The sequence below is a fragment of the Ambystoma mexicanum genome, chromosome 6p (genome assembly GCF_040938575.1).
Source record: "Ambystoma mexicanum isolate Mex_15411 chromosome 6p, UKY_AmexF1_1, whole genome shotgun sequence".
NCBI lineage: Eukaryota > Metazoa > Chordata > Amphibia > Caudata > Ambystomatidae > Ambystoma > Ambystoma mexicanum.
The window spans coordinates 1105550968-1105568027 of NC_090935.1; the positions used below are offsets into that span (position 1 = coordinate 1105550968).

Here is a 17060-nt window from a genome sequence, read left to right on the forward strand (position 1 = left end):
AGGACGGAGAGAGGTGCTGTCACTCAGCAGGACGGAGAGAGGTGCTGTCACTCAGCAGGACGGAGAGAGGTGCTGTCACTCAGCAGGACGGAGAGAGGTGCTGTCACTCAGCAGGACGGAGAGGGTTGCTGTCACTCAGCAGGATGGAGAGAGGTGCTGTCATTCAGCAGGATGGAGAGAGGTGCTGTCACTCAGCAGGATGGAGAGGGTTGCTGTCATTCAGCAGGATGGAGAGGGTTGCTGTCATTCAGCAGGATGGAGAGAGGTGCTGTCACTCAGCAGGATGGAGAGGGTTGCTGTCATTCAGCAGGATGGAGAGGGTTGCTGTCACTCAGCAGGATGGAGAGAGGTGCTGTCACTCAGCAGGATCGAGAGAGGGTTGCTGTCATTCAGCAGGATGGAGAGGTTACTGTCACTCAGCAGGATGGAGAGGGTTGCTGTCATTCAGCAGGATGGAGAGCAAGCAGAATGGATTACGCACCTTATCTTGGAGATCCGGATGTGACCCAATGCTGCAGAGGAACTGGACAACATCGACATGCCCGTACCGTGATGCCACATGAAGCGCAGTTTCACCAGACTGTAAAGCAGAAAAATAATATAGCGTTACCCACTTCAGTCAGTGTAGAGGACCCGGTCAAGTTAACAGCTGCTGTAAGGAATGACAAGTGGTTTTGAAATGATCTTACTGTGCATGCTCAGAGCATAGAGCTTTACACCATTAACTCGAAGCATACATGCACTTCAAGGAAACTAGCATTCGCTAGTTTAGCCATGCCATGCATGAGAAAGTCATCGTTCTAGTATTTTTCTTAACATTGTAGTTTTGTCTTACCCATTTTAAAAGTAATACCAAGAAAAAAAGCAATACCGGCCGACATTCACACACATGGTAGGGGGAAACATGACATTACTAAAAAATCAAAAATGTACCATTATAAGACAATACTCAAATAATTAAGGCAAGGTCTGCCAACCTGGGCATCTGTGTAAACTACCACAGACTGTCCGATGCATTAAATGTCAGGAGTGGAGGACAAGAGTCAACCCAGAGGGAAATTTGGAACTAAAGGAGAGAAAAAAACAGTCCGATTTAATTTAGCTAGGCATTTTGTAGAGTGCTACTTGTTGCCTTGCAGCCACTTTTAAACATGTGTCCACCTTGTGGGTGATCAGGTCTTATGTTGATTAGCGACCAGAATGGCCAGACCGTTGGATGCATGGTTTCATCTGGCATTTCGAGGACAGCAGCCAGATTAGTGTCTGAAGGCTGGTCCCCATACAAAAGCTATGATTCAGTTCCCATGCCTCAAACCACTATGAAGGGGGAGCCTCTATATGGAGGTTGCACTGGGGGTCCCCTAAACAATGGGTAGGAGGGGCATTGTATGCCTTTAGGTAGGATCTCAAGCACTTCTAGTCTAGCCTATTCATCAAACCTTAGATCTTAAGACAAATCGAGACACTCCAGGACAAGCCTTTGTTCTGAATAGCATGATTTCAACTAAGGGGTTGTATTTTGATACAACTGGCCACCTGTGTCATAACCCCATGCAATTCTCTTTCCACTAATAATCACAGCTGCTACTCCTGATTAAACACTGTTTTTATTGTACACGCTTTGTAGAGCCAGCCAACATTGATATGGATATTGATGTGAAAACTAATAGAAGAAGTTCCCCGAGGAAGACATATTTGAAAGGTGGAAACATGCGTTGGCTGACTATACAAAGTGTGTACAATCAAACAAAGTGTTTAACCAGGAGTAGCAACTCTGAGTATTAGAGCAGGGAAAACTCATACTGTCCTCCTAGCTCGACTACCCAGTGCTTCTCCACTGCCCCTATCCCCCCAGGCATGACTTCTACTTGTTCTTTTCATTTGTTTGTATTGCCACTACACCTGCCGACTACTCTCCCATCCTTTATACTGCTCCTACATATTCTCTCTGCCCGTGTTGGGGTGAGTCCTCTTAGCCCTGTGTACATGGTATTAATTGTATACCAACCTAGTCACACTGAGTGTCCTCCACGCTTTCCCGTGCCCTCCTTTGTAGTAGCTGGGCTAAGCAGTCAAAGGCAACTCATGAGAGAAAATGGGATGACAACAGTACAGTAATAATATTTCTCACAATAAAGGAAGGGACAAAATTATAAAACTATAGTCTATGTGATGCAGGAAAATTGTGAGGTGGGCAAAGACGGTAAGAAGTGAATAGACAGTCAAAGTGCCTTCTGCTTGTTAAAAAAACTGGTTACAGTTTTCTGCATGGCCAACATGTGGGTAGGAGCATATCTGACCCCCCAGACCTGGCCACTTAGTAGGTCTCCTTTATGTGTGCTCTCGTCTTTGCAGCCAGCAGTGCTAAATCAAAGGAAGGCTACAGCGGGGCACCAGATTCGAGGGTTGTGGCAAATTCGATATTAGCTTAAATGAGAATGTTCCATTTCACTTTTCTTTTTGATAATGGTTTAAAAAAAAATAATTGGGAGGTGTTCACCACACCAAAGCACCCTCCTCCCTCGTACACCACAACTCTGCTTCTGTTTTTCACACCCCTCTCACTCGTTTCCACCCTTTTTTAGAACTGTATTCATCATACCGACTTACACTCCTATTACCTTGGCCAAAATGTCCCTCTATGGTGGGGTGGAAAATGGTGGGATTCACAATAGAGTTTCCGAAAATGTGACAGTATATGGATCCAAGGAGGTCCACTTTAGTTGGGATTGCTAAGTAGAGCTTACAGGTGCTGCTGGTCACTGGTGCAGTTACAATGCCTTCATCTGTATCCATTTTAGATGTTTGAACCACCTGGTCTCTCCTGAACGGACCTCTCATTTACTCTTACTCTCCTGCGTGGTCTCTTTGGTTTCAATCTCAATTTCTTATATTAGTTCTGCATCCTCCACGCACGCTCCCCTCTCGATCTTTTTCTCCGCTTGCCCCAACATTTTGGAATACTTTGCCCTTTTCAGTTTGCTCCACCTCCTCCGCAACTCTGTTCAATACCCTCCACAAAGAGCCTCTCCTATATCCCGGATTTGACTTTCCGCCCCGATTATAGACTTTGCTATTGTACCGTTTATGGTCTTGTCTTTGGTGCAAGGCAGTTTATAAAATCAAAATAAATGCAAACAGAACACATCTTTTGCTGCAGCACCTGCACAGCAGGGACACACGCAAGACCTGCAGTGCCCAGACCGAGTCAAGACGAGGAAGGCTGAGTTTGCAGACCCTGGCAGGGCTTTCCAGTTAGATCCAGCCTTTAAGAAGTACTCCAGTGGCGCTTCTGCACAGTATCTTTGTCAGCCCTGGGGACTAGTGATAAAGAACAAAGTATGGGTACAGACTCCCCGGTTACAGTCAAGAGGCATCTCTGATCCCAATTAATTGTTCGCCACACAACCAGTAGGTTCTCGGGCACCCAAACGTTACCATTATTCGAAGTTTATTACAGGATTCAAACATCTGGTAAAATCTAGCTACAGGCCTTGCTCTTGGAGGCAGGCATAAGCCATGACCATATGTGAGATCCATCCCCCACTCACCCCTCCAGGACACACTGGGAGGCTATTAAACTTGGCACTTGTTTTAGAATGTGCTTGTAGGCAAGGATAGCCAGGGGGTAAACATGCTGAACCACTATACACAAAAAGGACTCCCACCAAACAGAGGAGGTGAAACGGCCCTTTGTGTTGGGAGATGTCCACAGCATACAGGAAACTCTACCCATGTCAGGGTGAAGTCATTGGAGGGCCCCTTTCAGTGTGCACTCCTAATGAGAACTTTGACTCCCCCGCTCCCATTTAGTTCTAATCAATTTACTAGGCAAGAACACGGTGGGGGGAAAAAAGGGGCTGCACACAAGGGGGCAGATAAATACTTTATCCTATTCCTACCCTGCCACCCTGCCCCCATTTTTGGGTCGTCCCTTGACCTAATATTTTATTCTTCTCCTCCAGTTACTACTGTTTCTGCAGTTCCAGTTTAGTCATCAGACCACCAGCTTTCTTTCTCCCAATCTCCCGTCGCTCCCACCTTCCATCATCGAGATCTTCGCTCCTATGATACTTTCATCTCCTCCCGTAACTCTTCTCTGCCTTCCCTCTGACTTCACTGCCTACTCAGCCGATGATACAGCTTCTTCCCTCTTCTACTCTTTACTTTAACGGACACTTGACTTTGTATACTTCTTTTACACCTACTCGCTGAATGCCATTGGCTTAAGTCTCACTCTTCTTTACGCTCTTCTATTTGCTCTTTATTCTACCATTGACACAGCCCTCTTCTCGTCAAAACAGTCTTACTATTCTGATCTTCTCGCTCATTCATTATATATTCACAGTCTTTCCCAAACTGTCGTATTGCAACACTCTCATCCGCCCATCCTGGTATTTCCACTTTTTCTGCTGATGATTTGGTTTCTTACGTCACCTCCAAAGTCACCCTTCTTTGTTCTGCCATCACACCTTTGATCTCCTTTCAGTCTTCTTCATCTTCTCCTGGGGTTTTCTACTCCTCCTTCACTACTCAGATTACGAGGTTGCACTATTTATTGTCAAGGCACATTCCATTCTGCTTCTCTGAATCCTCGTCCCTCCTCTCTTATTCAAAAAGAATATCTCCTCCTCCTTTCTTCCTGACCACTATATTCAACATGTCTGACCACTATATTCAACATGTCACTTCAATCACTTTCCCTCTTAAAAACACGCCACAATCCTTCCCATGCACAAGAAACCCTCCTTGGATTCTTCTCTTCCTGTATCCCTTCTTCCCTACTTCTCCAAGCTTCTAGAATGTGTAAATCTATTCTCAAACAGAGGCGTTGCTAGGGGTGGGGCTAAGGGGGCCCCTGGTCTTTTGGTTGTAGCCCCTGATAGAGGCTCTGGGATTACAACCAAAAGGCTATAGCTAGCCCCGATTCCCACCAAACCCGGCATTAGGTTAGCCCCTGATCTTTTCCAGCCTTACAACACCAAACCTCTTCCTTTACTGCTCTTATCAATCCGGTTTTCATACCACCACTCCACTGAGAACGATTTACTTTGTGACTCTCTCCTCTCTGTAGGTTTCACCAAGCACTCTTCACTTTTAATCCTCCTCGATTTGTCGGCAGCCTTCAACACTCTCGACCACTCGCTCTTGCTTACCTCTCCTCTCCTCTCTTGAATGACCCGATTGTTTCTGCTAGGGCCATTTGCTTCTCACTTCCCCACCCTCGGCCCCAAAGCCATCCCCCCCATCCATACAGTCTTGGACAGATCGGTCCCACACAATCTTGGGCTGCTCTTCTGCAACAGTGGAATGGCATACAGGAAAAGGAGCGGATGCCTCACGGTACATCGTCGCTCACTCTACTCCTCACTGTTCTCGTCTTCGCGCCCGATATAATCCTCTGCCTTACTCCTGGGCCTGAAACAGATGGGGCAGATTTAGAGGCAAGTGAACAGACAATATGTAGACCATACTGCCAGGTGGATCCTCTCCTGCAGCTCCGAGACATGTAGAAACTGATCTATACGATTACTGCCTCCCCATCACTGCACCCCTGAAATTGCTGGCTTTTTTTATTTCTACCCCCTTTACACCACATGTATATGTGGGGGGAGACCCCTGCACGCCCCTCTACTTACATTATATATACATATATTAGTGTAAGGGGGAGTCGAAATAAAAAAAAAGTCGACATTTTCAGAGGTCGCAGTGACGGGGGCGCAGTTATGGTGTAATTCCTATAGAAACCATACCAGAAACTCAAGGACAGCTGAAGCCAATTTGGAATTATTGGCTATCCATCCTGAACCCCCCACTAGTTGAGGTTTTAGCAAACAGAAGTCAGAGCAGTCATTAGGCAGCAACAAAACATGTTTGAGATGCAGGAGAGTACTGCAAATGTCTCTGGAAAGGCACACGTATATCATGTCATTTGAGTTAAGACACAAAGCGGTCCGCAGTGTTAACATGAGTGTGCTTCAGGAAGCTCTTCACTCTTTTTACTGTTACTACAGTTCTCTTTATTGGATTACTTTACCCAACTCATACCTAGTCCTTCTGCACCTTCCCTTTTGTTGACATCAATGGCATGACACAGAAATGTGGTCAAACAATTTCCCCACTTTTCAGTTAAACACAAAAAAGAAATATGCAATGTCTGCAGGTATTAAAAAGCTATGGACATTTAAAAAAATGGTGGGACACCATCCATACGCCCAATAATTTAATAAAAGAATCGGAATACTATTGAACGAGCTAACCCTTTATCCAACTGAAGGACTACCACGGTTTCATATATTTACATAGTTTTATTTGACAGCTTCTGTACATGTAACAGATGGAATGTCAAATGACACACAAAGTCACAGGAACAGAGATTAAAGTGGAGTGATGTGTAAAGCTGCTGTGTCATGTCAAACATTTATACCTCAGTGCTCATGGAGCCACGGGGGATAGGGGGTCTTAACACTATAAAAACAGCATTCCATCCAACGGCATCGACAGGGTTGTTTCAACCAAAAGTGTATGCATCTGAAACACTGCATTGCTTCATCAGGACACAATCCAAATTAAACCCTAATTCAGTCCCAAAGCAGAACCAGTTTAAAGGTAAAGGGGAACGGACATTGCATTACGACCAACAGGGGAACATGGTATTAGGATCCCTCAGACTAACTATCAAATCTTTCAGTATGAATGTTCAGTAGGTGAGCGATTCTCTTGGTCATTTGTACATCTGCATTGAAGGGTATTACTCAATTGGGAATCAATAAGCAACTGACAGAATGAAGATGCCAAGTTCAAGACCAGTTTTAATATCAAAAAGGTAATGGGGGCCTATGCATCCTTTAAAGTGCTTCATTACAATAGCAACAGTAATGCTTGAACAATTGAATGCACAGACCAATAGAAGGGACAGATTCAGAAATTGATTGAAAGCATTTGGCGTAAAGCGCTAGCTATATCAACACAATAAACAACATAATACACAAGGTTGAATCTCATATGGTAGAACTGTGGTACACAAGTTAATTTTTCAAAACGAATGAACTTGCCCATATAACATTATGCTGCAGTAAAGCGTCAAGTGGTAGACGTCATTACTGTGCAGTGGTGAGGACTGTAGATTCCCCCACTAGAGAAGCATCCCAGTTACACTCAATTTGCTCATTGAGGCTATGTTTCACCATACTAAGATTATGTATCCATTGTTCCTCTCGGTTCACTCTGAAAAATCAAAACACTGAACCAAGTACAACTGCGGTTGCAAAAGCTTTATTTTGGTGGCATTTTTAAAGAGGTAGGATGGAGGAAAAGGACATTGCACAACAGAATAGGCAAATGTTGCTTGTGCCTTGGATCATCCCTAAACTTCCTCTTCAGTCTATGGTAACCCGGACATCAGGTTGCCATAGATTTCACTGCAGCTACAAGGGGTAGACTGCTACGACTGACAGGTAGCATAGGATCTGAACAGGTTACTTCGGCGAATGACTAAGGCATTCCCCAGTTCTGCGCGCTCATGTCAGACTTGAGTAAAGTGATTAGCAGAGATGAAGGGTTGACAACGGTGGCAGGTGACTAATGTCCTAAATATAGCATTCGGCAAGACGGGGAATGACAATAGAACTGCAAAAGACATTACCAATATATGCAGCGGTGCCTGTTCACTAGGTTCAGAGGACCGGTGGGGTTTTATAAACCCCATCAACAATTGGTATTCCTTCCATTCTGGGGTGCATCGCTCCCACCCAGGTTTTTATTTTATTTCCTCAAGCAGATCTGTACAGAGCAAAAAGGGGCTGGCATTCTGTGACGGGAGAAAATTGTAACATTCCCTGCACTTGGCAACACTGGCACTGCAGGAATGTAGAGGCTCTGTGGCCCCAGCCTAGTGGAGGAGCCCACGGAAGCTGAAAAACATTTTAGAGGAGAGCATGGGGTCTGTGTGATATTCTCTGGATAGCAGATACGGCCTTGAGGGACAGAGCTATGGACTGGGCGGCTAAACAGTTAAATGAGCATAGAGTGATGGATCATGCAGAAGGATTTCATTGCTCCCACTTGAATTTCGAAGTCCAGAGAATGCTGCGACTGATGTGAAACTGGTGTGGGTACGGGAAAGGCCAAGATCCCGGTCACTGGAGGAAAGTGAAGACTAGATGAACAAGGGACCTAAAAGGTTAAATAACTGGCATGGCTGGCCAGAGAAGCTGGGGAAGACCATGATTGGCTGAGCCCAGCGATGAATAGGCATCTCCAAGAAGGATGTGCTGGAAATTGCTATATGATATGTCATTTATAACGCGCCTGTACACAAGTGTTTCAAGGTGCGATTGCAGCACATTTTGCATCCTGCTGTACACAATTCTACACTAGAAACAGATCTAGCAATAGTGCAACATTGCACTCCTCCTTTCATGACTGCCAAGTTGCCCAGATAACAGACGAAAAGAGGGAAGCTGTGGTGGTGGTGGATTGAGCGCAGAGTGGTATAGAGCATAGTATCCAGCAGCTGCAAAGAGGGAAGACACTGGGACTCAAATCATATGCTGCCGGAAGTGTGGAACCCTTTACAAGGAGGAAGGGGGGGGGGGTTCAATGAACATCTGCTTAACAGATTTTTGTCCAGTAAAAGTAAAAAAAGAACCCAGATTTGAAAATGGGCAGATTTGTGGTGTTCCACAAAAAATGTAAGGCATGTGACTACGAAGATCCCCATTGCCCTATTTTGTTTTAAAATGGTGAAACAAAAAGGCTTGTTAAAGCCCTGGTGAATCGTCTCCAGCCACCGATCTCCACCCGACTCAGTGTGGCTTCATAGCTGGTAGATCCATGAATCTTAAAAGGCTATGTTACATGATTGTGCTTTCTGGGTGACTTGGCCATCCGCCTCATGCATTGCTCGCAGAGGTTTCACACAAGGCATTTGACACTGTTGCATGGCTCTTTTATGGACTGTTACAAAAGGTGGTTTCTGGTCTTGGCTTCCTGGGATACATACAATTATTGAATGCTAAACCAGGGGTTAGAATGAAGGACATTACCCAGATAGGGTTACTTGGAAATGTGCAGAGGGGCCACAAAAGACTGCACTCTTTCCATGCTAATTTTTGCTAATTTTGTCATTTCATTCAGGATTGGTTTGGTCCACAGGCACAGAGGATAGACTATGCACCGATGATCTCAGAAATGCAGTGCTATCAATTCCAAGGCTGATGGATATCAAAGAATTTGGAGAACACTGTAGACTGTTAATCCATATAAGTCAATACGCTACACTATAAATGGTGAGGTACATCACTGAATCCATATGCTTTAAATAGCTAGGGACTCTGATGACACAATAAATCAAAAGGACTTCCTTAGGTGGAATTGGTAACTCCTGCTGGAGGGCTTTCTTTGGGGTGTTAAACATTGGTATCTATTACAATTGATGGGCAGGATGGCCCCCATTTAAAATGATGTCTGTACATCCGACAATCCATATCACATAGGAGTCTGTAAATTGCTTTGGAGGTAATGTCATTCCCATGTTGGCACTAGAAAAGTTGTCTGGGAAGGGGAACTGGGTCTACCCGACCATCGTAAATAATGGGTCCGAAGTAGAAGAGGTCCTTTGTAATAAAAAAACAACCTAAAAAAATGTGATTCGGAGCGGTCTTTCCATATCGAATTGTCAGCCCCTGAAAAGCACATGAGTGTGCACAGAGGCCGACAGGCACGCCAGGACCCGGAAGCGGCATTGAGGGAGAAGAGGTAAGTGTATGTATGTATGTATGTATGTGTGCATGTGTTGGGTGTTTGTGTACGATCAAAAATTGGGGGAGTCTTGGGCGGGTAAGAGGGTTCAGGGGGTGAAACCCGCCCTATTTTGTGATAATCCTGCCAGAGGGGGGGAGGGGGAGAGGGCGAGGGAATGTGTTTTCGTTTTTGTAGGCCGCCTAAAATCGTCAGAAATACAAAAGGTCTTTTTGTTAAGCGACCTACAAAAAGTGAGAAAGAAAAATCATATAGAACCAAGTACAGAGCATCACACCTAGCAGTGGCTAATGATACAGATCATATGCATGCAATCGGATTAGTGACTGCAGTTATTGGACCATTTATGCTGACCCAAGTGCTCCATAGTAGAATGGGGTTACACACACACTTGGTAGTACAGGCAGGGAACCTATGAGGAAAATGGGGAAAATAGTACAGGCAGGGAACTTGGTAGTACAATCTGGAGGGAGGGAACCTATGAGGAAAATGGGGATGATTAACAGGGTCCCTCTCGCAGCCACGGGGTAATGCATCACTTCCAGAAATACAGACAATGCCAGAAATGAAAGAATGGGCAGCCAGGGCATATAGAATTTACGGGATGTTTTTAAGGTTGGCCGTCTGAAATCATTCTTTGGGATTAAAGAGGAGTTTCATTGAGGGAGAAGAGGGTTCTATCAATATTTGAAGCTCAGGCACACTTTACATTCTCAGTTGAAGGGAAGAGGGATTGAGTGCAATCTGCTGGGCTCCTCCCACTCAGTGCTTCGTAGTTGGACTAAGGACTGATGGTAAATCCATTTCACAATGTGTAAGATTGGGAACACAATGGCACCCCTTATGAGACTGTAGGCAAGATGTGACGATTTGGGAATAATGGAGGATGGAGACTGGACATAGATTGTGTGTTTGCCTAAGGAGGTTGCAACATGTGGGAGGTGTAGAATGGTTCAACTGTAAATATTGCACTGGATTTACTAGAATGCCTTATGCCCCAAAAGGAAAAAGGGAACACTTTCATATGGTCTTGTCATGTATCCTACTACAGGATGACAATATTGGCAGCACCAAAGATAAATAAGGTCCTTGGATGGGGGTTTGAGAAGGAACAAAAGATAGTTCTACTTGGCATATGGAGACCCAATATTAACAGGACACATTATTCATTGTAATTTCTTTGGTGGCAGCTAAAAGGCATATTGGCAGGAAACTGGGAGCAGGAGATCTACCCAGGATAAATATTTACATTCCATTTACGATGGATATATGGAATTTGAGATGCTAATATAAACACTGAGTGTTGTTCAAAAAAGTAGGCTAAAATCTTGGACCGTGGCAAGCTACAACCTTATGTTTAGATCAGACGTACACAAGGAAGGGAGAGAAGAACTAGAAAAGGTTTGGCACAAAATGAATAGGACTTTAGTACTCAAGATCAGTGTCGAGTTTGTGCTGGACTGCGGTGGAGGGGGACTGGGTTGGGAATGCAATTTCATGTTCAATGTTTTAATTGTATTGAAAAATGAATTAGTGATAAAAACTCCATCAACATTGAGAGCTGTTAAAGTATAGCATTCAAAATTAAGATAAAGGGATCTTTTTCTTTGTATCATTTGTGATACCTTTGTGAATCATAGAAAAACTGTACACTGACCAAATCTAGTTCTTCGAGCACTGAACCAATTCTCCAAGATAGCCTGTTCGATCATGGATCTACTAAAGCCCTAAATTCATCAGTTGGCCGTAAATTGATTTTACGTTAGTATGATATACCCAATCGGTGAAAAATCTCTGCTTCATGTCCATTCACCTATCATAGCCATTAACTAGCCCAAATCAAATATTGATGAATGAGGATTCATTGATATTCACTATCTAGACACTTCTAGCAGGACTGAGGTTTAAATTGGGGGTCTTGGCCAGACCTTTCAATGTTGCAGTCTCCACTTTTGATAAGTGATGCTTCAGGTTTTCATGAGGTTTTTCTAGTATTATAACAAGATGGAAGTTGAAGTTGCAGAGATGTGTTTCCACCTTATTGCTGCGAGTAGATTTAGATCTTCATGCAGTTACTTGGGGACCTCACCTGGAAAGCCATTTAAATAGTATGCTTTAGATGGAGAAAGGAGATATTCTTGTGCTTGGTTATCTATCAAAGTTCTTTATTAGCATAAAGTAAACCAACATTGAAAGAAATATGTAAACTACTTTGGGGGTACTTGATACTTCGAGCAAAAACATGAATTATTAAATAAATTAACTTTTTTTTCAACTACTAAAACACACGCCAGTTGACTGGTGCATGCATTTGCTTCCGATCCTTGTTTGCTTGTAGATTCAGAGTTGTGGTTCAAATTATGCGGTTTACTTTTACTGGACCACAAAAAAAGTACATTTGTAATCCTTAATTTCAAATCTTCTCTTATCTATGGAGATTCTGTATATAATAGCTTAGCAGCATCTTGAGGAGCCATTGTGTTGGAAGATCATATAATGGATAGCCTTGATAACTCATTGCTCCAATTAATGGACAATGTCCTTGTTGGTCTGAATGAGGAGGGGCAGTGGTCATCCAAGATAGGGGAGCCTACATTGATGAATGCAAACGACAGCTGGGTGATAGTTCTTACTACCGCAGGCTGAAAGATGATCCAACTGAAAGACTATCCGTGCTCATCAGAGAGAAAGTCGAGAAAGCATTAGAGAGAATGGATCTGCAAACAAGAATATGATTATCTCATTGTGCCCAGACCGTCTGTTCCAAAATGTTATACTTTACCTAAAATTCACAAGGCATTGCTCAAACCCCCGGGTCGTCCCATAGTTTCGGGAACTGGATCACTGCTGGGACCGCTTGCGAAATTTGCTGACAAATTCCTAAAACCGTTTATCCTTAATATGTTTTCATATTTACAGGACACTACTGAAGTTATAAATAGCGTAGAGCAGATGTCCTTTGATCCTGAAATCCAACTATTAGTCAGCTTAGATGTAGTTGCATTATACACATGCATACCTCAACAGGACACACTAGAGGTACTTGAGAATGTACTACTTGCCAAAAGAAATTCAGGAGTGACACCTAATAGCTTCATTCTGTGGTGTGCAGAAATGGCTCTTACGGAAAATTATTTCATGTTCAACAATGAATTATACCATCAGATTCATGGTACTGCCATGGGTTCACCAGTGGCACCAACGGCAGCGAACCTCTATGTTGAAAATTGTGAATTACAATATATCTATCAGACTTCCAATCCCTACTGGGATGGCACAGTGGACTCCTTTTTAGAGTTCTTTGAGTGGATCAACCAACAGAACCGACATTTAAAGTTTACTTGCACCTACAGCTCAGAGAAAATCGATTTTTTAGATATAACGATTTGGGTTGATAAAGTACAGAGGATATTGCAAGTAAAACCCTTTCATAAAATGACAGACAAGAATGCCCTGTTGAGTTTCAACAGTTTCCATCCTAGGCATACAGGTGACAATTCACCATTCGGACAGTTTATTCGGTTGAAAAGAAATAGTACTTTGAATTCTACTTTTCATACAGAAACAGATCAGCTGAAGGTGAAATTGATTAATAGGCATTATCCCAAAAAATCGTCAAAAGAGCATATAAAAGATCGATTAATAATCACTGAGGCACTGCTTGAATACCGTTCTAAAAATCAAGACAATAATAACATTGTGTTTGTGAGCACTTATAATGAAAGAACAAATGAAGTTATCAAAATCATTAAAAAGAACTGGCACATATTGGCAAGGGGCGAGAGCCCGTTAGAAAGTCCAATGTGTGCCTATAAAAGAGCACCAAATTTGAAAGAACTACTGACTAAAAATGATATTGCTCTGAAAGTGAAAGAACAAATCAGCATCCTGCAATCGTGGGGTTTGCCCTCAGCAGTAGGACATGCCCCGTGCGGTAAATGTGTTAACTGTAAATACACTAGCAGAACAAGAGAGGTGGACGTGGGACTCAAGGTTGTGGCAACAAACTGGTTTTACGAATTGTAATTCAACACATGTTGTATATGCAGTGTGGTGTCCATGCCATAAGATCTATATTGGCATGACAGAACGGAAAGTGACTATACGTATAGGGGAGCACAGGAGTTGCATTCGCAACCAGAACTTGCTGGCCCCTATGGTAAGTCATTTCGTGATGATGGGTCATGATGTAGACAAATTGAAATGGACAGTCTTGTGGCAATTAGATAGATCTGCCTCAGTGTTACTCGTGCTAAGAAAATTGCAGTACAAAGAACAGCGGCTGATTTTTTTAACGGAGTCAGCAACCAAGGGACTCAATGAAGAGGTAAATTGGAAACATTAACTATGTTTTCCTCAAGTTACTTAAGCACAGGGATATACTATTGATAACACACTGAGGAGTGTAATCCGGTGTGAGCAGGGTGGATAATTCTTAACCCACAGATCGTATTTTCGTAGTTTGAGTAGCCTATAGATTAGACTACTGGTGAAACTATATATCTTTTCAATACGGCTAGTTCTTAATGTAGGATTGCATTCAGCTGTTAGTCGCACTACAGTGTTGGCCATGCGCTTACCGTAGTGCAGTGTGTTTGGAGGCCTCTGTTGCGGCTCGGACGACTGGCGAGCGTTGTGTGTTCGGGATGCGCTAGGAATGCGGGCATTCCACGTATTACGTTGAACACGTGATGTGAGAAACGTGAGACTAGTTGTAGTCACATGACGTTTTTGAGCCCACGTGATACTAGTAGTGTTCACGTGATATAATCACACGGTGTTATAGAACACTCCGTTAGGAATAATGCAGCGAGCTACAGTGCAGCGGACAAGTGATGGGATCGTACTGGCCACGGAATGGGTATGTCCATCTTTTCTTCATATTGCGAGGGGTTGACTAGCAAGAGACTATGGATGAAAATGGCGACGCTGGCTTGTTGGAAGCAACAAGTGGAACTATTGTTTTTTTAACATAGGTTTCCTTTGTGCGAGTAATTTTTGGCGGTGGAGTTGAAAACGCCACTACAGAAATAGAAAACCGCATCACGCAAATATAGCGGCAAGAGAGTCGGTTCCTGGGTCGCATGAATTTGAATTTAAGAGGAATGGACTCCCCACGATAGTAGCTAATTAATATGCCCGCGAGTTGAAACTTGAGAATGAACTGACTACTATCAAGGGTATCTGTTTTGGAATGGTTGATGAAATACAATGGCATACTTAGAGAGTATATGAATGGAACAGAACCACAGATAACAGCAATCAATATACCTATATAGATGGTACCACCAAGAGTTGATCCATTTGTTCGGCTAGAGATTGAATGAGTGTCTTCAGCTAATGTAATGAGACCCTGGCATTAGTAGAATAATTTATACAGTCATATTGAGAATGTATGGAGATGTGTCTCATTTTGAGATTACACACCGTTGAAGTTTTTTTTTTTTTGTGTTTTTCAGAAATTGAGCGGTCCAACATTTTTGTTGGGACTCTCCCCTATAGAAACCGTTGTCAAGTGATTGTTTAGAAGAGCGACACGGTAAGCCTTAGTTCAGTAAACTTAGGTGCCGACTGAGTAGGACGACAGCAAATTGAAAAGTACTGAGTGTTGTTTCTTGTTATTTTTCCCTCATTCTGTTTCCCCAGGTCAAGAATTGTGTGGCGCAGTGTTAATTGTAATTTGAAATTATCACTCATAGTGAGGAGTTTTAAAAGTGTTGAACCTACCATAGGTGAAGAGATGGTTTAAGGGTACAGATGGTCCCCCTGATGAAGTTCTTAAACATTTTGTTGAATAAAATGGTGTTGAACGAAACATGTTGGGCAATTAAGGGTATTGTGATCTAGTGACAATATATGAATTATTCTGAAATATCGGGCTAGAATCCACCACAGGGTAGCACTGAATGGGGTAGGAATGCACTAAATAGATGACAAACGTGATAAGTGGTATCCTTTAGTAAAAGGGAACCAGTCAGCTATTGACCATTTTGTCTCTTGAGGCAGAGTGTTCTCCTTTAAAGTACTGTACATTACTTAGTTTTGTATAGGCAGGATGTCACAGGGTTGAGCACAATACAGGTTGTTTTATGTATGGGAATTGTTTTATGAGAAATTTTGTAAAAGGTTTTTAGGAATTTTTCCAATATTAAAGTGATGTTTTATAAAGTGGATTAATGTTTTGTGATTTATATGAAGTTCAAATTGTGATGTATAAATTGTGATTTGACTTTGTGCCTATTTGTTAAAAGTACTAGGTTGTTTTTAGCCTGGAAAATACAAGAAGGGGTAACAGGTCGACGTGGTTTGATACTTGGTTAAAGGATTGTCCTGAATTCGTGCTTAGGAGCCCGGTCACCACGTCATTAAAATGGCTCCATGTCTCTATTTGGCGGTTGTATTGGTCTGAATGATGGTCAATTGCAACTTTAGGTGTCCTAAAACAGATAGTATCTTGTGTTTAGTGTTTCAATATATCAAGTAAAAAATGTATCTAAACATTTATTTTAAAAAAGTGTGTAAGTTATAAAAATGTTTCAATAATTTCTTAATATTGGTGTTATTGGAAATGACTGACTATTTAATCACAGGAACTATTTTAATTATTTTTCAAACTCAAACCAATGTAGTACCATATTGAAAAATGTTTAACAGGCTGAAAGGAATACATAATTGTATTCATAAGGCTTAATAAAAGCCTTGGATCATTTAAAGTCACAGAGCAGCTCAAAATATTAAAAAAAACTTTTCCCGATTTGTGTCAGATAATATACATAGACCTCGGAGAGGGAAAACGTGGGTAAAGAAACATACCGCAGGTGCAGCAACACGGTAAACAATACCGATCAAGGCCTACCTGGCCATATGTTTTGGCGACAGAGGACACTCAGGATTCGAGAATTATGTCCAAGTAAGGAAAAGGTTGGATCCAGTAGCTACCAATGGCAGCAGTCTACCCAACGACACAAGGACGTGTCTGCAGGAATCCAATCCAGAGGGGTCTACAGATGCTTGCCCAATGGCACAAGAATTAGGGTCAGGGCCGTTCCTAGGATAGGCAGAGGTTCCAAATCCCGATCCCAATCCGTTCCAAAGGCAAATCAGGTCCTGCACATGAGAATTCACACACACACGAAAGCAACAGGTCCAGAACGTAACCACAGGCAATCCAAGGGACAGACAATAGTCAGTACACGGGAGGGCTAACAGCAGATCTGGGACATTGGCGAGGAAGGCAGCTAAGAGGGACATAACCACAGGATATGGAATAACTCAAAATAATGGCCTCAAGGGAGCAA

General features: G+C 42.9%; 1 protein-coding gene across 3 annotated transcripts in view; it reads right to left on the bottom strand.

The window, feature by feature from the left end:
• The window catches only part of DAPK1 (death associated protein kinase 1), a 986032-nt gene that overhangs the window by 320994 nt on the left and 647978 nt on the right, over positions 1-17060 (bottom strand). For all 3 annotated transcript variants that reach the window (XM_069625713.1, XM_069625714.1, XM_069625715.1), the window contains exon 15: positions 482-580. In XM_069625713.1, the coding sequence (XP_069481814.1) occupies positions 482-580 (99 nt within the window). The remainder of the gene's footprint in view (positions 1-481; positions 581-17060) is intronic.